General features: G+C 42.2%; 2 protein-coding genes across 2 annotated transcripts in view; one reads left to right on the top strand and one right to left on the bottom strand.

Moving 5' to 3' along the window:
• tbl3 (transducin beta like 3) overlaps window positions 1-11358 on the bottom strand; it is a 60971-nt gene extending 49613 nt beyond the window's left edge. Inside the window, exons 1-10 of the mRNA XM_061974341.1 lie at window positions 11184-11358; window positions 11063-11114; window positions 7279-7374; window positions 7158-7205; window positions 6933-7074; window positions 4520-4604; window positions 4280-4450; window positions 4132-4207; window positions 1527-1623; window positions 1232-1455 (exon numbers count right to left, since the gene is read on the bottom strand). Of these exons, the coding sequence (XP_061830325.1) occupies window positions 1232-1455; window positions 1527-1623; window positions 4132-4207; window positions 4280-4450; window positions 4520-4604; window positions 6933-7074; window positions 7158-7205; window positions 7279-7374; window positions 11063-11114; window positions 11184-11215 (1023 nt within the window). The 5' untranslated portion in view covers window positions 11216-11358. The remainder of the gene's footprint in view (window positions 1-1231; window positions 1456-1526; window positions 1624-4131; window positions 4208-4279; window positions 4451-4519; window positions 4605-6932; window positions 7075-7157; window positions 7206-7278; window positions 7375-11062; window positions 11115-11183) is intronic.
• Window positions 11359-15829: 4471 nt separating this feature from the next.
• Window positions 15830-23097, top strand: part of rps2 (ribosomal protein S2) — a 23907-nt gene continuing 16639 nt past the window's right edge. Inside the window, exon 1 of the mRNA XM_061974342.1 lies at window positions 15830-15992. Coding sequence (XP_061830326.1) covers window positions 15951-15992 — 42 coding nt within the window. The 5' untranslated portion in view covers window positions 15830-15950. The remainder of the gene's footprint in view (window positions 15993-23097) is intronic.

Genomic DNA, 23097 nt, shown 5'->3' with positions numbered 1-23097 from the left:
TGAGTTTGTTGTTGTTTCCTGTGTGTAGTGCTTTAGTTCCTGTCTTGCGCTGTTATTTTGGTGACTTTTCCTGTTTTGTTGGTGTTCTCCTGTAGCAGCTTCACGCCTTCCTTTGAGTGCTATTGCCCGCACCTCCTTTGTTTTCGGAATCAAGACTATTTATGTTGTGCGTATGCTATCCTTCTTTGTGGGAACATTGTTGATTCTCATGTCATGTACGGATGTGCTTTGTGGACGCCGTCTCTGCTCCACACGCTGTAAGTTTTTGCTGTCGTCCAGCATTCTGTTTTTGTTGACTTTGTAGCCAGTTCAGTTTTAATTTTGTTTTACATAGCCATCCCTATGCTTCAGTGCCTTTTCCTAGCGGGACTTGCCTTTTGTTAATGGATTAAGCGTTACATACTTTTTTTACCTACACGCTGTCTCCCGCTGTGCTCTGCATATTGGGATCACGACAAACCATCCTCGACGCGTTCAGACTTCTACAAAGCAATGAACTACCTGCTGCCACCAACTGATATGGAGTATTACAAGATTACCCTGCCAAGCTCTACACAGCACAGGCACTAGACAACGGCACATTATTATGATTATTGATTTGCAAAAAATATTTTTTGGACCAATTAGGTAAAGTTGCATAATTACCTACGGCACACCAGACAATATCTCACGGCACACTACTGTGCCGCGGCACAGTGGTTGAAAATCACTGGCTTACAGTATATGTTCAGGGAAAGAAAATTAAAATATGCATTTGCATGCCTCCTGATTAGCTACAAATTAATATAAGCATTATTCTTGCAAATTTAAAAGATTAGTGATATAGAAGTAGCTAAAACACTGCAGACTGCGGCTGGACTTTAGCCGCTAGCGAGCTAGCCAGGTCTTAAAGCGCCTCTTCCTGAGGGCGTTTCAGTGTTATAACGTCACCTTTATCGTTAGTTTTTAAGCCAAAATGTGTCTGTTCGCTCTTTTTTGTCTACACACTGTCTGCTTGTAAGTACTCTGTGATCGTGCGCTGCCGAAAATGCTCCTCTGCTCGTAAAACCAACGATGACAGGGGGAGGGGGGGTTGGGGGACCGGTACTTTTTAGAGGCGGTATAGTACCGAATATGATTAATTAGTATCGCGGTACTATACTAATACTGGTATACCGTACAACCCTAGGACACAGTATACATCCCTAGAGGACCGTACAGTCCGGTATTTTACAGAGTATGGTTGCCTTACCTGCTGCTGTGTGCTGAGAGCAGGAAGCTTGTAAAACACTATGTTGTGCTCTGCAGTAACTGTGGCCAGCCTGTCGGAGGCAGGGAGTTCCAGGAGGTATGTCAGACTGCGGGGGTCATCGTCCTTCTCCTCCTCCTCATGTTCGGAGGGCGGGCTGAGAGTGGAATGAAGTGGCTGGATGTAGACGCAGCGGCCCGTGCTGGCTTCCCACACTCTCAACACCCCTGGAAGAGGAAAAAGGCAAATAGTTATGAATGCACATTAAAGAGAGTTAGGATAAGAGTCAAAGCTGTACCTTTGCTGCCAGCTGTGATAAAATGCAGGTCTTTGGTCTTGACTCCAATTTGAGAGAGGTCTTTTTTTGCAGGGAGGATCAAAACACCCTCCAACGCCTGCACACAGACAACAATGCAGCGTCAAATGCACTCTATATTGTTTAAATACAATACACTTGTAAAGAACATAATGTCATGGCTGTCTTGAGTTTCCAATCATTTCTACAACTCTTATTTTTTTGTGATAGAGTGATTGGAGCACATACTTGTTGGTCACAAAAAACATTCATGAAGTTTGCTTCTTTTATGAATTTATTATGGGTCTACTGAAAATGTGAGCAAATGTGCTGGGTCAAAAGTATACATACAGCAATGTTAATATTTGCTTACATGTCCCTTGGCAAGTTTACCTGCAATAAGGCGCTTTTGGTAGCCATCCACAAGCTTCTGCTTGAATTTTTGACCACTCATCTTGACAAAATTGGTGCAGTTCAGCTAAATTTGTTGGTTTTCTGACATGGACTTGTTTCTTCAGCATTGTCCACACGTTTAAGTCAGGACTTTGGGAAGGTCATTCTAAAACCTTAATTCTAGCCTGATTTAGCCATTCCTTTACCACTTTTGACGTGTGTTTGGGGTCATTGTCCTGTTGGAACACCCAACTGCGCACAAGACCCAACCTCCGGGTTGATGATTTTAGCTTGTCCTGAAGAATTTGGAGGTAATCCTACTTTTTCATTGTCCCATTTACTCTCTGTAAAGCACCAGTTCCATTGGCAGCAAAACAGGCCCAGAGCATAATACTACCACCACCATGCTTGACGGTAGGTGTGGTGTTCCTGGGATTAAAGGCATCACCTTTTCTCCTCCAAACATATTGCTGGGTATTTTTGTTTCATCTGACATCACATGGACAAAGATAAGACCTTCTGGAGGAAAGTTCTGTGGTCAGATGAAACACAAGTGTAGCTGTTTGGCCACAATACCCAGCAATATGTTTGGAGGAGAAAAGGTGACAGCCATGACATTATCTTCTTTACAAGTGTATGTATACTTTTGACCACGACTGTATGTAAGAAAAAGAAAAAGAGTAATGTGGAAAAATGTATCACACTAAATAATAACTTGACCTATATTTGAGTGGTTTTAGTAGATAAAAAAAACAACAAAGAAAAATGGATAATATCAAATTGGCCCCGCATTCTTTAATTTTTTTGTTTGGACACCCCTGGTATGCACTAGGGGTGTGGGAAAAAATCGATTCAAATTCGAATCGCGATTCTCACGTTGTGCGATTCAGAATCGATTCTCATCACCTTTTCTCCTCCAAACATATTGCTGGGTATTGTGGCCAAACAGCTACATTTTTGTTTCACCTCCAAATTCTTCAGGACAACCTAAAATCATCAGCCCGGAGGTTGGGTCTTGGGCGCAGTTGGGTGTTCCAACAGGACAATGACCCCAAACTACGGGTGTAACGGTACACAAAAATGTCGGTTCGGTACGTACCTCGGTTTAGAGGTCACGGTTCGGTTCATTTTCGGTACAGTAAGAAAACAACAAAATATACATTTTTGGGTTATTTATTTACCAAATATTTGGCTTAGTGGAATATTTGATGTGAAGTAATGGGAACCTTGGATAGGTCAATAATTCATAATAACATTGATTTTGATTCAATATTATGTTTTGAGCAATGACAGTTTGAAAGAAAAAAAAAACAGCTTTGTTTTATTAGTCAACATTGCAACTTTTTCTAAATTACATTTCACCTTTTTTATTTAAAATAGTATTTTTAGAATGTGCCGTGGGCCTTTAAAACATTAGCTGTGGGCCGCAAATGGCCTCCGGAGCACACTTTTGACACCCCTGCTATAGATAATAAAAAATAAAATGTGATAAATCTATGGATAAAAAGCAGAGCCTGGCGACGCATGCGCGTTTATCATAACTCTCTCTCTCTCTCTGTCTCTGCCCCTCCCTCACCAATGCTGCTGCACACACAATTTGTTTTGTTTTTAACCCCTTCTTAACCCTGAACGTACATTGAAAATACACGCAACCCTAACTCAAAATGCTGGACATTTAAAGCATTTAAGAAACTCCGCCCTGACAGCTCCGCAAAAGAGGACATGTCCGGTGAAAAGAGGACGTATGGTCAGTCTATCGTAGCCCGTTAGCTGCTAGCATGCCGTGTGTTGTGCCTCGGTGTGCATTGTTTACACAACGTGCGTTACGCTACTTAATATGTCCGTGTAGAAACTCGTTCGGTACACCTCCGAACCGAACCGAAACCCCCGTACCGAAACGGTTCAATACAAATACACGTACCGTTACACCCCTACCCCAAACACACGTCAAAAGTGGTAAAGGAATGGCTAAATCAGGCTAGAATGAAGGTTTTAGAATGGCCTTCCCAAAGTCCTGACTTAAACGTGTGGACAATGCTGAAGAAACAAGTCCATGCCAGAAAACCAACAAATTTTGCTGAACTGCAGCAATTGTGTCAAGAGGAGTGGTCAACAACTCAACCAGAAGCCATGACATTATGTTCTTTACAAGTGTATGTAAACTTTTGACCACGACTGTATATCATCATTCAAAGCATTGTAGTTTCTAACATACCTCATAGACAGGTACAGTTCTCTTTGCCGTCTGACTCTTTAGATCCCACACCGTGCAGATCTTGTCTCTGCCAGAACTATAACAAAACACGGCAAAAAGACATGACTTACATTAGAAAGCAAGCACAGAGCGCCTAAAAAGTGTGTACCTTATCATGGTGTCACCATCGGGGCTGAAGCTGAGACACGTAACGGCGCTGTAGTGGCTCTGAAGCACGCACACACACCGGCTGGTGCGCAGGTCCCACACACGAATGCCACAGTCCAGGGAGGACGAAAAGAGCTGCAGCCGGTCAATGTCAGGGTGGAAATAGACCAGGCTGCATACAAAGTGTGGATGTTTTACTGCTTTTTTTAATGCTTCATAAAATGGTCTCATTCTCACTTACTGCACGACACCAGATGATCCTTTAAGGTTGTGAGTGCAGTACTGCTTCACAATATCCCACAGTTTGATAGTGCCGTCACAACCACCTAAAAGCAGGACAAACTGTGTCTTTGGAACAGCAAATGACTAAATATTAGGGGTGTAACGGTACACAAAAATGTCGGTTCGGTACGTACCTCGGTTTAGAGGTCACGGTTCGGTTCATTTTCGGTACAGTAAGAAAACAACAAAATATAAATTTTTTTGGTTATTTATTTACCAAATTTGTAAACAATGGCTTTATCCTTTTAACATTGGGAACACTATAATAATTCTGCCCACGTTAATCAACAATAAACTGCCTCAAGTTGTTGCTCAGATTAAATAAAATGACAAAAATTTCTTCTCCATATAAAAAGTGCAACATTAAACAATTTCAAGTCAACTCATCATGCTTAATTTATTACAGCATTTGGGAAGCCTGTAGTTGAATTTTATTATGTAAATGTTATATTTTTATCAACATGTGATAGCAGGGACCCTGCCATTCAAAACTAGGCTGCTCCATTACTAATGATTAATGTAACGACAGCTGAAAAAATAGTACAATAGCAATAGGAGAGACTATTCATCCCTGAACACCATGGAGTTCATGTAGGCTTAATGATGCGCTTACATTATTATATCAACTATCAGAGACAGAAATTCTTCATTTAACATAATGTCATTTTTTGCTGCTTCAACACAGCTCAATCAACACAGAAAAAGATAAAGTGAAATAACAGACAGACAGGGCTTTGCTGTCCGTAACACACACACACACACACACACACACACACACCGTAAAATGAGCTAACGTTATGCTAAAAGCAAATTAGCCTTCACCTCAAGCCAGGACTGCGAGCGAGCTGAGCTGCCTATTATATATCTAGAGGGTTATCGGGCTCATAGTGATGTTACTAGTAGTTGACTGGGAGGTCCATCCATCCATCCATCTTCTTCCGCTTATCCGAGGTCGGGTCGCGGGGGCAGCAGCTTAAGCAGGGAAGCCCAGACTTCCCTCTCCCCAGCCACTTCGTCCAGCTCCTCCCGGGGGATCCCGAGGTGTTCCCAGGCCAGCCGGGAGAGATAGTCTTCCCAGCGTGTCCTGGGTCTTACCCGTGGCCTCCTACCGGTCGGACGTGCCCGAAACACCTTCCTAGGGAGGCGTTCGGGTGGCATCCTGACCAGATGCCCGAACCACCTCATCTGGCTCCTCTCGATGTGGAGGAGCAGCGGCTTTACTTTGAGCTCCCCCCGAATGACAGAGCTTCTCACCCTATCTCTAAGGGAGAGCCCCGCCACTCGGCGGAGGAAACTCATTTGGGCCGCTTGTACCCGTGATCTTGTCCTTTCGGTCATGACCCAAAGCTCATGACCATAGGTGAGGATGGGAACGTAGATCGACCGGTAAATCGAGAGCTTTGCCTTCCGGCTCAGCTCCTTCTTCACCACAACGGATCGATACAGCGTCCGCATTACTGAAGACGCCGCACCGATCCGCCTGTCGATCTCACGATCCACTCTTCCCCCACTCGTGAACAAGACTCCGAGGTACTTGAGCTCCTCCACTTGGGGCAAGATCTCCTCCCCAACCCGGAGATGGCACTCCACCCTTTTCCGGGCGAGAACCATGGACTCGGACTTGGAGGTGCTGATTCCCATCCCAGTCGCTTCACACTCGGCTGCGAACCGATCCAGTGAGAGCTGAAGATCTTGGCCGGAGGAAGCCATCAGGACCACATCATCTGCAAATAGCAGTGACCTAATCCTGCAGCCACCAAACCAGATCCCCTCAACGCCCTGACTGCGCCTAGAAATTCTGTCCATAAAGGTTATGAACAGAATCGGTGACAAAGGGCAGCCTTGGCGGAGTCCAACCCTCACTGGAAACGTGTCCGACTTACTGCCGGCAATGCGGACCAAACTCTGACACTGATTATACAGGGAACGAACTGCCACAATAAGACAGTCCGTTACCCCATACTCTCTGAGCACTCCCCACAGGACTTCCCGGGGTACACGGTCGAATGCCTTCTCCAAGTCCTGACTGGGAGGTGTTTATTATAATTTGGGGAGTGTCCGCTGCCTGATGCTTACTTGCTAAACGCTAAGCACTGACTAGATGCGCTCTGAATACGCACTGCTGATTGGCTGTTACCGCTCTGTATGTAACCAATCAGATGGTTGTTTGGGTGGGACAATGCTGGGTGCTGTGTAGAGTACTGACAGAGACAGAGGCAAAAGGAAGCGGAGGCGGCTACTTAATATGTTCGTGTGAAAATTTGTTCGGTACACCTCCGAACCGAACCGAAACCCCCGTACCGAAACAGTTCAATACAAATACACATACCGTTATACCCTTACTAAATATTATTATTGAGGCTGAGGCTGACCTGTGGCCAAGAGCGTGGAGGTGGTGTCAAAAGTCATACTGGCTATGGGAACAGTATGGATGGCTTTCCAGGAGCGAGTGCACTGCGCCTGCCTCCAGTCCCACTGCTTCAGCAGGAGAGCTCTGCTGGCTGTGACAAGAACCTGCGACAAGACACAAATACAAACACCACATTATTTGAGTCACAGACTCACGTCAAAATATAATCGAAAGCTTCAACTGTTACCTCATCGTCGCAGCTAAGTGCAAACGACGTGATGTCCTCTTGATCATCCTGAGCAATAGATTTGTATTGTTAAATCAAAAGGCTGTTGTCACTGGCGTGATGTACAGTGTTTTAATCTTACGTGCTCAACGCTGTGGATGATCTTCCCTGTGCTGATCTCCAAAACATTGACACGGGATCCACATGTACAAAATATGTATTTTTCATCTTTGCTGACCTAGTAAAAAAACACAAAAGGTTAGGAGGCAGATGTGACATGCTGCATAGTCATGTAACTTATGAGCATTATTCAATCTCTGTTGACATTGTCATTGTGTGAATGCTCCAAAGCATTCACACATATGGTTTTCCACACCAAAATTCATCTACCGTATTTTTCGGAGTATAAGTCGCACCGGAGTATAAGTCGCACCTGCCGAAAATGCATAGTGAACAACAGGCTGAATAAGTGTACGTTATATGAGGCTTAAATAACCAACTGGTATGTTAACGTAACATATTATGGTAAGAGTCATTCAAATAACTATAACATATAGAACATGCTATACGTTTACCAAACAATCTGTCACTCCTAATCGCTAAATCCCATGAAATCTTATACGTCTAGTCTCTTACGTGAATGAGATAAATAATAGTATTTGATATTTTACAGTAATGTGTTAATCATTTCACACATAAGTCGCTCCTGCGGCCAAACTATGAAAAAAACTGCGAATTATAGTCCGAAAAATACGGTATTTATTCCTACTATTCAACTTATTCTTCTTCTCCAGATTTTGGCGCGTTTTACCTTCCACAATTTTCACCCTATTCAACCTGTTCCACAACTTCAAACTGTTCAGCCTATTCAGGAATCGTGGGCTTTTCCTTGACAAATTCCAAAAATGTCCAGATTTCCCAGAATTCCAGGTTTTCCTGGACATTTTCCCCATTCAAAAGGAATATGCCATTTTTCAAACTTCCACCATTTCCACATTTTTCAACCTATTCAAACCATTCTATCTTCAACATATTCCACCATTCTGGAAATTAGAACTTCCTTTTATCCAAGTTAAAAAAAATTCCATGATTTTCCAGAATTCCTGCTTTTCCAAAGCCCTATTTCCACCCTTTTTTCTGGCGACTACTCCTCCCGCATTTTTCAACGCATTTCAACCGTTGTACCGTCAAAACATCCCTCTTAATCAGGAGAAAAAACGAAATAATTTTTTGAACTGGAAAAAATCCCAGTTTTCCCGAGATCCCAGGAATTACGTAATACCATTTCTCAATTCAACATATTACTACTTCAACATTTCCCAACCGATTTGAAAAATTCCAACACGAACCATTTCAACTCATTCAGACTATTCAAGGTTTTTTTTACCATTTTCAAAAAAATTATCAATTTTTTTTTCTGAAATTCCCATTGAAATCAATGGGACATTCTTCAAAGTTCCACAACTCCCACATTTATCATCTTATTCAAACTGTTCAAACTTCAAAATATTCAGCCTGTTCAGGAATGGTGTGCTCTACTTCAACAATTCTAAAAAGAATTCCTGGATTTCCCATAATTCTTTTTTTTTTTGCATTTTCCCCATTCAAAATTAATTGGACATTTTTCAAACTTCCACAATCCCCACATTCTTCAACCCATTCAAACCATTCCACCTTCAACACATTCCACCATTCTGGAAATTCAAACTTCCTTTTTTCCAGGTTCAAAAATATTCCAGGATTTTCCGGAAATCCTACTTTTTTAAAGCCCTATTTCCACCCTTTTTTCTGGCGACTACTCCTTCCACATTTTTCAACGCATTTCAACTTGACTACCGTCAAAATATTTCTCTTAATCAGGAAAAAAATATATATAGTTTTTTGAACTGGAAACATTTCCGGTTTTCCCGAGATTCCAGGAGTTCCGTATCAAAATTTCTCAATTCAACATGTTACTACTTCAACATTTCTCGACCGATTTGAAAAACAGAATGGGTGACAAAGGGCAGCCTTGGCGGAGTCCAACCCTCACTGGAAACGTGTCCGACTTACTGCCGGCAATGCGGACCAAGCTCTGGCACTGAGCATACAGGGAGCAGACTGCCACAATCAGACAGTCCGATACCCCATACTCCCCGAGCACTCCCCACAGGAATTCCCGAGGGACACGGTCGAATCCCTTCTCCAAGTCCACAAAGCACATGTAGACTGGTTGGGCAAACTCCCATGCACCCTCAAGGACCCTGCCGAGAGTATAGAGCTGGTCCACAGTTCCACGACCAGGACGAAAACCACACTGTTCCTCCGGAATCCGAGGTTCGACTATCCGGCGTAGCCTCCTCTCCAGTACACCCGAATAGATCTTACCGGGAAGGCTGAGGAGTGTGATCCCACGATAGTTAGAACACACCCTCCGGTTCCCCTTCTTAAAGAGAGGAACCACCACCCCGGTCTGCCAATCCAGAGGTACCTCCCCCGATGTCCACGCGATGCTGCAGAGTCTTGTCAACCAAGACAGCCCCACAGCATCCAGAGCCTTAAGGAACTCCGGGTGGATCTCATCCACCCCCGGGGCCTTGCCACCGAGGAGCTTTTTAACTACCTCAGCAACCTCAGCCCCAGAAATAGGAGAGCCCACCACAGACTCCCCAGGCACTGCTTCCTCATAGGAAGACGTGTTGGTGGGATTGAGGAGGTCTTCGAAGTATTCCCTCCACCGATCCACAACATCCGCAGTCGAGGTCAGCAGAACACCATCCTCGTCATTCTAGAATTTCTAGGCGCAGTCAAGGCGTTGAGGGTATCTGGTTTGGTGGCTGCAGGATTAGGTCTCTGCTTTTTGCAGATGATGTGGTCCTGATGGCTTCATCTGGCCAGGATCTTCAGCTCTCACTGGATCGGTTCGCAGCCGAGTGTGAAGCGACTGGGATGAGAATCAGCACCTCCAAGTCCGAGTCCATGGTTCTCGCCCGGAAAAGGGTGGAGTGCCATCTCCGGGTTGGGGAGGAGATCTTGCCCCAAGTGGAGGAGTTCAAGTACCTCAGAGTCTTCTTCACGAGTGAGGGAAGAGTGGATCGTGAGATCGACAGGCGGATCGGTGCGGCGTCTTCAGTAATGCGGACGCTGTATCGATCCGTTGTGGTGAAGAAGGAGCTGAGCCGGAAGGCAAAGCTCTCAATTTAACGGTCGATCTACGTTCCCATCCTCACCTATGGTCATGAGCTTTGGGTTATGACCAAAAGGACAAGATCACGGGTACAAGCGGCCCAAATGAGTTTCCTCCGCCGGGTGGCGGGTCTCTCCCTTAGAGATAGGGTGAGAAGCTCTGTCATCCGGGGGGAGCTCAAAGTAAAGCCGCTGCTCCTCCACATCGAGAGGAGCCAGATGAGGTGGTTCGGGCATCTGGTCAGGATGCCACCCGAGCTGGGCTTCCCTGCTTAGGCTGCTGCCCCCGCGACCCGACCTCGGATAAGCGGAAGAAGATGGATGGATGGATCAACATTCAAACCATTTCAGCGTTTGAACGATTCCAACATTCAAACTATTCTTATATTCATGCTACATTCTGTCAGCATTTCACTTCAACTTCAGCATTCACACGCCAATTCCTTCAGGAATTGCCTCTTTCTATATTTTTTCTATATGCACCTGGGGATAGGTTCATTGGCAACACTAAATGGTCCCTAGTGTGTGAATGTTGTCTGTCTATCTGTGTTGGCCCTGTGATGAGGTAGCGACTTGTCCAGGGTGTACTCCGCCATCCGCCCGAATGCATTTGAGATAGGCTCCAGCACCCACCCGCGACCCCGAAAGGGACAAGCGGTAAAAAATGGATGGATAACAAAATGACGTTTCGCATACTTAGTGAATTTAGTGCAACGACACTGCAATGTGGCTCTTAATGACATTTAAATAAACAACTTTACCTGCACTTTTCCTCCTTTGTAGAAAGGTTCGATCTTACTTGAAACAGTATAGCTGCAATAGGGTGGAAAACACGTTAGCATAATGATATGTTGTGACAATTGCAACGGGACCCAAACTTACTTTGTTTTGAAGTTAAAGTTGATATTCGCCATGGTATCTGTGACATAAATCCCAACTAAATATATTTTGGCAATATCGATTAATTAAAAAAAAAAAGTCTTATTTCTCAGTTTACACGTTGGCTGCAGTCAACACATCTTGCCGCATGTTGATAGGAAAGGCGCAGGAATAGTACGTCACGACAGGGGGTGCTCCTGATTGGTCGAAACCGATTTGTTGTTTGCTGTCGCTATGATAATGACGTCATACACAAATTATTAAATTATTTTTTTAAATATCACCGCTGATGATGCTTGGTCACCGTAGTAAAGATTAATATCACATTTATCGAGGTTTTGAAAAATATAGTGTATTTAATACCTGTAAATATTTGCATATAAAGACGTACGAACTTGCTGTCAACAGTCAATTCACATTAGGAGGGGACAAAATCCCAAAAATGCGTGATCAAAATAATAAGTGGCAAATATAATTTTTTTATGTTTAAGAACATTATTTGGTTCTATATCGGCATTTCAATGCAGACAATTCTAGATGCTCATTCAAACATGAAACAAGAGGCCAATTTCTGAGTATAAATTAAACGCATTGTTTTATGTTCGTCTATCAATGGCTTATTTACCCTATTTGGAAGTAGATTACCAGATAAAATACCACAAAAATTTCTCAGTTTACACTACAGTCAACACATCTTATTTTGTTATTTTTTTTGTTTTAGCTTTTTATTTTATTTTATTCTTTTATTGAGCAACATACATTTATAATTCACTCAACAGTCAAGGCACTTTCAACAACAAGGAAAGAAAACAATAGAAAATACAGATGGAGTATTAAATATTAATTAATAATAATAAAAATATAAATAAAAAAATAAATAATTTTTAAAAATGACAAAAAGGGCTACGTACTTCACTTTAAATGTTTTAAACAAAGATATCCAATTAAGGGCTTTTGTACTCTTAATCATTCTCCAAGATTTGATTGATAATTATAAAACATTAATCCAATTAGAAAATGTAGGCCTTACTTTCATAAATCGACATTTATTTTGAAAATATTTTGCCTGGAGCATAAAAATGTTGATAAACATTTCTACAGTCAACACATCTTATTTTGTTATTTTTTTTGTTTTAGCTTTTTATTTTATTTTATTCTTTTATTGAACAACATACATTTATAATTCACTCAACAGTCAAGGCACTTTCAACAACAAGGAAAGAAAACAATAGAAAATACAGATGGAGTATTAAATATTAATTAATAATAATAAAAATATAAATAAAAAATTTTATAATTTTTAAAAATGACAAAAAGGGCTACGTACTTCACTTTAAATGTTTTAAACAAAGATATCCAATTAAGGGCTTTTGTACTCTTAATCATTCTCCAAGATTTGATTCATAATTATAAAACATTAATCTAATTAGAAAATGTAGGCCTTACTTTCATAAATTGACATTTATTTTGAAAATATTTTGCCTGGAGCATGAAAATGTTGACAAACATTTCTACAGTCAACACATCTCATTTTGTTATTTTTTTTGTTTTAGCTTTTTTTTTTTTTTATTCTTTTATTGAACAACATACATTTATAATTCACTCAACAGTCAAGGCACTTTCAACAACAAGGAAAGAAAACAATAGAAAATACAGATGGAGTATTAAATATTAATTAATAATAATAAAAATATAAATTAAAAAATAAATAATTTTCAAAAATGACAAAAAGGGCTACGTACTTCACTTTAAATGTTTTAAACAAAGATATCAAATTAAGGGCTTTTGTACTCGTAATCATTCTCCAAGATTTGATTGATAATTATAAAACATTAATCCAATTAGAAAATGTAGGCCTTACTTTCATAAATCGACATTTATTTTGAAAATATTTTGCCTGTAGCATAAAAATGTTGACAAACATTTATTTCTACAGTCAACACATCGCAGGAATATTACGTCACGACAGGGGGTGCTCCTGATTGGTCGACACAGATTCGTTGTTTGCTGTCGCGATGATAATGACGTCATACACAAATTATTAAATTATTTTTGAAATATCACCGCTGATGTTTTCTGGCCACCGTAGTAAATATTAATATCACGTTTAACGAGCTTTTTTATTTTTTATTTTTTTATTTTTTTTAATATAGTGTATTTAATACCTCTAAATATTTGTCTCTGCATATAAAGACGTACGAACTTAACTTACTGTTAAATCTGATTTTAACTGTAAAGTTCAATAAAATATATTTGCAAAAAAAAAAAAAAAGACGTACGAATTTCCTGTCAACTCGAATTAGGAGGGGACAAAATCCCAAAAATGCGTGATCAAAATAATAAGTGACAAATATAATATTTTTATGTTTAAGAACATTATTTGGTTCTATATCGGCATTTCAATGCAGACAATTCTAGATGCTCATTCAAACATGGAACAAGAGGCCGATTTCCGAGTATAAATTAAATGCATTGTTTTATGTTCGTCTGTCAATGGCCTATTTACCCTATTTGGAAGTAGATTACCAGATAAAATTCCACAAAGTTTACACGTTGGCTACAGTCAACACATCTTTTATTTTTTGTTTTATTTGTTTTAGCTATTTTTTTATTTTTTTTTATTGAACAACAAACACATTTATAATTCACTCAACAGTCAAGACACTTTCAACAACAAGGAAAGAAAACAAAAGCAAATACAGAAAGAGTATTAATAAATAGTAATCACACATATAAATGAATAAATAAAAAATGGAGGGAAACAATGACATCACTTTAAATGTTTTAAACAAATATATAAATTCAAGGGCTTTTGTACTCTTAATCATTCTCCAAGATTTGATTGATTGATAATTGTAAACCATTGAGCCAATTAGAAAACATAGGCCTTACTTTCAGGGCCGGCCCGTGGCATAGGCCGTATAGGCAAATGCTAAGGGCGCCGTCCATCAGGGGGCGCCACGCCAGTGCCACAAATGTTGGAGAAAAAAAAAAAGTTGGTACTATTATTTCTAAATACAAAAAATAATCCCTCGTTAATTAAAATGCAAAGTAAAGCCTATATAATAGAAATATTATTTGTTACAACATTAACCCCCCCCCCCCCCCCGCACGGTGCGCCCCCTCCCTTCCCGTAACATGACTCTTTTTGGACGTCACCACATCAAAAAATCAACACAAGATGTCAAAACGGCCAAAACTGTCAGGTGCCCAGGGAAGAAAAAAGAGAAAAGAAGAAGAGGAGAAACGAGAAAAAGACAGAGTTAGCAGGTAGGTAACGTTAGCCTACATGAAATTATTTGTCTGTTACAGAATGTGATAGTAACCTGGCTTTTTAGCATTAAGCTAATGTTACATGATTCGGCAATTGCTAATCAATAAATAGCTAGTTCTGTTTTAACGTCGGGTTAATATTGTGGAGGGGGCTGAATTGTTATGGAAAATAATAATGTAACGTTAGGTAATTACAGTACTCCCACCTTACATTCCTCAGGGACATTTGTATTAGATCTTTTAAGCAGGTGTTTTTTGTTTACATTGTTATTGCCTTCTGGTTAGCTAATGTTTGCCCTGCAGGTAATAGTCACTTTTCCACCCCTTTATATATTAGGTATAGTTGTAAGCCTAGTTGTTAAAGTGCACATCATTAATGTTAATTAAGCAATATGTATGTAAAAAATATTGTATTTCATATATTCATTTTTTATTTTTTGCATTCATTTATTTATTCATATTTTTTTTATCTTGTTAACTATTCTGATTGTTAATTTGCTTTCTTTAAGTAAAAAAAAAGGTCAAAGACAAAGCTATTCGGTTTCTTGTGAGTATATACACTTCACTGCCGATGTGGGGGGGCGCCACCTAAAATCTTGCCTAGGGCGCCAGATTGGTTAGGGCCGGGCCTGCTTACTTTCATAAATCGACATTTATTTTGAAAATATTTTGCCTGGAGCATAATAATGTTGACAAATAATTCTACAGTCAACACATCGCAGGAATAGTACGTCACGACAGAGGGTGCTCCTGATTGGTCGAAACAGATCCGTTGTTTGCTGTCGCGACGATAATGACGTCTTACACAAATTATTAAAAATTTTTTTTTTAAATATCACCACTGATGATGCTTGGCCACCGTAGTAAAGCTTAATATCACATTTATCGAGGTTTTGAAAAATATACGTCTATATGTTTGTCTCTGCATATAAAGACTTACGAACTTGCTGTCAACTCGGACAAATCCAAAAACGCGTGATCAAAATAATAAGTGGCATATATAATATTTTTATGTTTAAGAACATTGTGTGGCTATTTCGTCGTTCTCTATATCGGCATTTCAATGCAGACGATTCTAGATGCTCGTTCAAAGATGAAACAAAAGGCCGATTTCCGAGTTTTACCTGAACGCAACATTTTATATACGCCTGTCAATGGCCTATTTGATTACCAGATAAAATCCCACAAAAAATTATTTTCTGTCTTTTCGCGTACTTCAACAAGTCGAAAAAAAAACCTTGGCTCACAATATACTGAACATACAACGTTTTTCTTGGTGCTAGAACAGCAAGGAAAGGACACGCTCTCCAACAATGGGGGCTCCCCCCGCCATTTTGTTTTGATTGTCATTTGTTGACGTTGGTCTCACATGAGCTCCTCTTGTCACGTTCTGTGGCGAATGTTCACGTATGTATGTTTTCTAATGATAACACGGGCGTGTGAGGGCTGTGTCACAGAGCCTCTGAGCGATATGGAGGAAAGTGGCCCCGGGAGGAAATGGTAACCCAAACAGAGCCGAGGGGGTCCAAGTTCAATATGGTGAGTACTCTTTAAGGGACAAGCGGTAGAAAATTGGGTGGATGTTATTTTTTTCAATGTAATAATTGTAATGACAATGTCGTCAAATGCTTACACTTCTTTTGAGTTTTATCATTTTCATGAAGAATTTGAGTAAACTAATGATATTTACTTTTTACTACTACTACTACCAGAGGTGGGTAGAGTAGCCAGAAATTGTACTCAAGTAAGAGTACTGTTACTTTAGAGATTTATTACTCAAGTAAAAGTAAGGAGTAGTCACCCAAATATTTACTTGAGTAAAAGTAAAAAGTATGTTGTGAAAAAACTACTCAAGTACTGAGTAACTGATAAGTAACATATACACACACATATATATATATATATATATACATACACACACACACACACACATATATATATATATATTAGAGATGCGCGGTTTGCGGGCACAACCGCGGAGTCCGCGGATTATCCGCGGATCGGGCGGATGAAATTTAAAAGAATTAGATTTTATACGCGGGTCGGGTCGGGCGGTTGAAATAAAAAAAAATTAGATTTTAAATAGATTCAGGCGGGTGGCAGTTAAACCAATTGGGAAATATATATACATAGTTAAATGTTGTTACCCACATACGAAAAAACGAGCAGGCACCTGCAGCATATGCCACAACAGAAGAAAAAAAAGAAGAAGAGATGGACACTTTTACGGAGCGGAGAAGGGACGCCTCGCGCCGGGGCCCGGGACCGAGGCCCCTTCCCCCGAGAGGGCCCCACCGGGAGCCGTAGCTGAGGCGATCCGCGAGAAGGGCCCGACGCACGTCCAGGGTCACCACCGCACCGACACCCCGCCTCGTCCGCCTTCGCCGCGGCCGGCGTCACGCGCAGCAGGTAAGCAGCTTACCTGCCCGCCACCCCCGTGGCCGGGGGCTCGTAACAGGGGTCACTCCGCGCGCTCCGCCCGCGCAGCTTACCTGCCCGCCACCCCTGTTGCCGGGGGAGCGTAACAGGGGTCACTCCACGCGCAGTGCGCTCACGAAAGGGGTGGGGCTCACCCTGGTTGATATAGACAGCAGCTAGGACGGTGGCCATGGAAGTTGGAACCCGCTAAGGAGTGTGTAACAACCCGCCTGCCGAATCAACTAGCCCTGAAAATGGATGGCGCTGGAGCGTCGGGCCCATATACCCGGCCGTCGCCGGCAGCGAGACGCGCTTGGAGGTGCGCTCAGCGCGGCTCCCATATGATTGCGCACTGGTGTGCGTCTGGGTCGTGACAGCGTGGCACGCGAATGTCTGTGCTGCATTGGATCAGTCTCCTTTCTTTAACAGGCAAAAGCTTTATAACCTCACTCATGCCTTGCATCGTCTATATTAGATATATAACAACGGGCGGGTGCAGGCGGATGGCGGGCGGATGCGGTTCTGATCAAATGTTAGATCGGGTGGATTGCGGATGGTTGACGACTTTCTGATGCGGTTGCGGATGAAATAATTGCCTATCCGCGCATCTCTAATATACATACATTGATATATACAGTATATAATTTATATGTATTTATTTTGCCGTTTTTGTTTACATGTTAAAGGTGTTTTAATGAATATACATGCATGTTTAACACATATAGATTCCTTTCTTTCATGAAGACAAGAATATAAGTTGGTGTATTACCTGATTCTGATGACTTGCATTGATTGTAATCAGACAGTAGCGATGATAACGTCCACGTTTTCAAATGGAGGAGAAAAAAAGTTCCTCCTTTCTGTCTAATACCACCTGAAAGTGGTTGGTTTTTGGCTTCTTATTTGTCCAGCTTCCATATTCGTTTTTATACACTTTACAAGAAATACATTGGCGGCAAACTCCGTAGCTTGCTAGCTTGTTTGCGCTGGCTTTCGGAGACTCTTATTTTGAAAGCGCAGGCGCGATGGAGCGACACTTTTATTGTGAAGACAGGAACTGTGCAGTCAGTCTTTAGGCTTTTGACGGGATGTACGGTTGAAATAAAAAAGGGTCTTTTTTCCTTCACACTTTTGATTGATTGATTGGAACTTTTATTAGTAGATTGCACAGTACAGTACATATTCCGTACGATTGACCACTAAATGGTAACACCCGAATACGTTTTTCAACTTGTTTAAGTCAGGTCATGTGACCGCCTGGCTCTGTTTGATTGGTCCAACGTCACCAGTGACTGCATCTGATTGGTGGAACGAAGTGAACGTCACCAGTGACTGTATTTGTTGAAACGCAGGCACTATGAAGGTCTGTCTGACAGACCAAAACAAACAAAGCGTGCATTAACAGATCGATAAAAATTAGTAGCGAGTAGCGAGCTGAATGTAGATAAAAGTAGCGGAGTAAAAGTAGCGTTTCTTCTCTATAAATATACTCAAGTAAAAGTAAAAGTATGTTGCATTAAAACTACTCTTAGAAGTACAATTTATCCCAAAAGTTACTCAAGTAGATGTAACGGAGTAAATGTAGCGCGTTACTACCCACCTCTGACTACTACATGAGGGGATTGAGAGGTTTCACAGTAATGTCCTTATAAAACAGGCGTTGGCAACCCAAAATGTTGAAAGAGTCATATTGGACCAAAAATACAAAAAATAAATCTGTCTGGGGCCGCAAAAATGTAGGTCAATCAATCAATGTTTATTTATATAGCCCTGAATCACAAGTGTCTCAAAGGGCTGCACAAGCCACAACGACATCCTCGGTACAGAGCCCACATAAGGGCAAGGAAAAACTCACCCCAGTGGGACGTCGATGTGAATGACTATGAGAAACTTTGGAGAGGACCGCATATGTGGGTGACCGAATGCAATGGATGTCGAGTGGGTCTGACATAATATTGTGAGAGTCCAGTCCATAGTGGATCCAACTTAATAGTAAGAGTCCAGTCCATAGTGGGGCCAGCAGGACACCATCCCGAGCGGAGACGGGTCAGCAGAGATGTTCCCAACCGATGCACAGGCGAGCGGTCTACCCCGGGTCCCGACTCTGGACAGCCAGCACTTCATCCATGGCCACCGGACCATCGTTAGCAGTAGATCATTAGTCATTTTTGCGAGGGCTGTCTCCGTAGAGTGATTTGCCCTGAAACCGGATTGAAAAGGTTCACAGAGATTGTTAGACACTAAGTGTTCATTTAGCTGCTGTGCGACAATTTTTTCGAGGATTTTCGAAATAAAGGGGAGGTGGGACACCGGTCGGTAGTTTACCATAAGGTCAGGATCGAGGTTAGGTCTTTTGAGCAGAGGATGAATAACCGCTTTCTTGAATGCTAGGGGAACAGTGCCAGAGGAAAGTGATAAGTTTATAATATTTAGCACTGATGGACCTAATAATACAAAAAGCTCCTTGATAAGTTTCCCAGGAAGTGGGTCAAGTAAACATGTTGTTTGTTTTATCCCACTTACACGCCGTAATAGTTCCTCTAATGTTATTTCATCAAAAAGAGAGAGACTATTTTGTATTGCAGTATCCGTCGTAGATACAGTTGTATCTGTGTTAATAGAACCCAGTTGTAGCTGGGATGCGTTGTCTTTAATCTTCTTTCTAATGAGTTCAATTTTCTTATTAAAGAAATTCATAAAGTTATCTGCCGAGTGGGTGGAGCTATTGGGAGGAGTCCCTTGTTGGGTTAGCGATGCTACTGTACTAAACAAAAATGTAGGGTCGTTTTTGTTGAGGCGGATGAGATTTGAGTAATATTTAGCTTTAGCTAAGGTAAGCATGCGTTTATACGATATTAAACTGTCACTCCATGCTTGATGGAAAACCTCAAGCTTGGTCGCGCGCCATTTGCGTTCCAACTTTCTACTTTATAGTGTTATAATGAAGGCAACACATGATGTACAGTCGTGGTCAAAACACAACCTATTGTGGCCAAACAGCTCAATTTTTGTTTCATCTGACATCACATGGACAAAGATAAGACCTTCCGGAGGAAAGTTCTGTGGTCAGATGAAAACAAAAATTTAGCTGTTTGGCCACAATACACAGCAATATGTTTGGAGGAGAAAAGGTGAGGCCTTTAATCCCAGGAACACTGTTCCTACCGTCAAGCATGGTGGTGGTAGTATTATGCTTTGGGTCTATTAAAGTACCAATGATTGTCACACACACACTAGGTGTGGCGAAATGATTCTCTGCATTTGACCCATCACCCTTGATCACCCCCTGGGAGGTGAGGGGAGCAGTGGGCAGCAGTGGTGGCCACGCCCAGGAATGATTTTTGGTGATTTAACCCCCAATTCCAACCCCTTGATGCTGAGTGTCAAGCAGGGAGGTAATGGCTCCCATTTTTATAGTCTTTGGTATGTTTGCTGCCAATGGAACTGGTGCTTTACAGAGCGTAAATGGGACAATGAAAAAGGAGGATTTCCTCCAAAGTCTTAAGGACAACCTAAAATCATCAGCCCGGAGGTTGGGTCTTGGGCGCAGTTGGGTGTTCCAACGGGACAATGACCCCAAACACACGTCAAAAGTGGTAAAGGAATGGCTAAATCAGGCTAGAACAGGGGTCGGCAACCTTTACCAGTCAAAGAGCCATTTTGACCACTTTCACAAATTATAGACAACAATGGGAGCCGCAAAAATTTTTGAAATTTTAAATGAAATAACAATGTATATAAAACATTTTTTTTGCTTTGTGCTATGTGTAAACCAGGGGTCTCAGACACGCTGCCCACACCTTTATATGGAATTTTTAAGCTGGTGCGGCACGCGGGTTTTGGAAGAATAGCGCTTGTCAGCGTCATGCGTGCCGTGATGGTACAGCTTATAGCGCCCACTACAATCAGCGTGCCTGATCAGCCACACGTTGTATGGTGTTTCCGCTTGCCCACGTAGGTGACAGCAATGCATACTTGCTCAACAACCACACAGGTTACAGTGACGGTGGCGGTATAAAAAAAACTTTAACACTCTTACTAATAATGCGCCACACTGTGAACCCACACCAAACAAGAATGACAAACACATTTCGGGAGAACATCTGCACCGTAACACAACATAAACACAACAGGACAAATACCCAGAATCCCATGCAGCCCTAACTCTTCCGGGATACATTATACACCCCCGCTACCAAACCCCGCCCACCTCAACCGACGCACAGAGGGGGGGGTTGATGTGTGAGAGAGCAGGCTTGGGTTGGGGGCGGGGTTTGGTGGTAGCAGGGGTGTATAATGTAGCCCGGAAGAGTCAGCACTGCATGGGATTCTGGGTGTTTGTTCTGTTGTGTTTATGTTGTGTTAAGGTGCAGATGTTCTCCCGAAATGTGTTTGTCATTCTTGTTTGGTTTTGGTTCAAAGTGTGGCGCATTATTAGTAAGAGTGTTAAAGTTGTTTTATATGATCACCGTCAGTGTAACCTGTGTGGCTGTTGACCAAGTATGCCTTGCTGTCAAGTACGTGTGCAAGCAGAAGATGTATATTGTACAAAAAGTGTTGGGCTGGCACGCTGTCAATACAGGTTTTAGAGGGTGCCAAATGTTGTACCATCACGGCACGCCCTTAATAAAGCTTTAAGGGTGAAAATCGGTGAATATTAATCCCGGGAGTTTTCTGCGAGAGGCACTGAAATCCGGAAGTCTCACGGGACAATTGGGGGGTTCAGCAAGTAAGCTGCTGAGCCGCATCAGACTGATCAAAGAGCCGCATGCGGCTCCGGAGCCGCGGGTTGCCGACCCCTGGGCTAGAATGAAGGTGTTAGAAGGCATTCGACCGTGTCCCTCGGGAAGTCCTGTGGGGAGTGCTCAGAGAGTATGGGGTATCGGACTGTCTGATTGTGGCTGTACGCTCCCTGTGTGATCAGTGTCAGAGCTTGGTCCGCATTGCCGGCAGTAAGTCGGACACGTTTCCAGTGAGGGTTGGACTCCGCCAAGGCTGCCCTTTGTCACCCATTCTGTTCATAACTTTTATGGACATCATTTCTAGGCGCAGTCAAGGCGTTGAGGGGATCTGGTTTGGTGGCTGCAGGATTAGGTCTCTGCTTTTTGCAGATAATGTGGTCCTGATGGCTTCATCTGGCCAGGATCTTCATCTCTCACTGGATCGGTTCGCAGCCGAGTGTGAAGCGACTGGGATGAGAATCAGCACCTTCAAGTCCGAGTCCATGGTTCTCGCCCGGAAAAGGGTGGAGTGCCATCTTCGGGTTGCGGAGGAGACCCTGCCCCAAGTGGAGGAGTTCAAGTACCTCGGAGTCTTGTTCACGAGTGAGGGAAGAGTGGATCGTGAGATCGACAGGCGGATCGGTGCGGCGTCTTCAGTAATGCGGACGCTGTATCGATCCGTTGTGGTGAAGAAGGAGCTGAGCCGGAAGGCAAAGCTCTCAATTTACCGGTCGATCTACGTTCCCATCCTCACCTATGGTCATGAGCTTTGGGTCATGACCGAAAGGACAAAATCACGGAAAGTCTGGGCTTCCCTGCTTAGGCTGCTGCCCCCGTGACCCGACCTCGGATAAGCGGAAGAAGATGGATGGATGGATGGATGAATGGCCTTTCCAAAGTCCTGACTTAAAGTTGTGGACAATGCTGAAGAAACAAGTCCATGTCAGAAAACCAACACATTTAGCTGAACTGCACCAATTTTGTCAAGAGGAGTGGTCAAAAATTCAACTAGAAGCTTGTGGATGGCTACCAAAAGCGCCTTATTGCAGGTAAACTTGCCAAGGGACATGTAAGCAAATATTAACATTGCTGTATGTATACTTTTGACCCAGCACATTTGCTCACATTATCAGTAGACCCATAATAAATTCATAAAAGAAGCAAACTTCATGAATGTTTTTTGTGGCTAACAAGTATGTGCTCCAATCACTCTATCACAAAAAAATAGAAATGATTGGAAACTCAAGACAGCCATGACATTATGTTCTTTACAAGTGTATGTAAACTTTTGACCACCACTGTAAGTGTCTATATTAGCTATATTAGCCTACTATCAAAGGCTGATGCAAATCTTCATTGACAGAAATGGTGTATTTTAATTTTTGTTAGACACATTTTTGCAACATTGGAAATCATTAGTGAAACGGAGGCTTCTCACGGGATGAGATAACTTCTGGAAATTACTGGCTTAGACTTACCAAAGGTGTAGATGTGTGTGTCCAACT

Source organism: Nerophis lumbriciformis, linkage group LG22 (assembly GCF_033978685.3).
Source record: "Nerophis lumbriciformis linkage group LG22, RoL_Nlum_v2.1, whole genome shotgun sequence".
NCBI classification, from domain to species: Eukaryota; Metazoa; Chordata; class Actinopteri; order Syngnathiformes; family Syngnathidae; genus Nerophis; species Nerophis lumbriciformis.
Note: the sequence above shows the minus strand (reverse complement) of the source record. Positions and strands in the feature narration are given on the sequence as shown.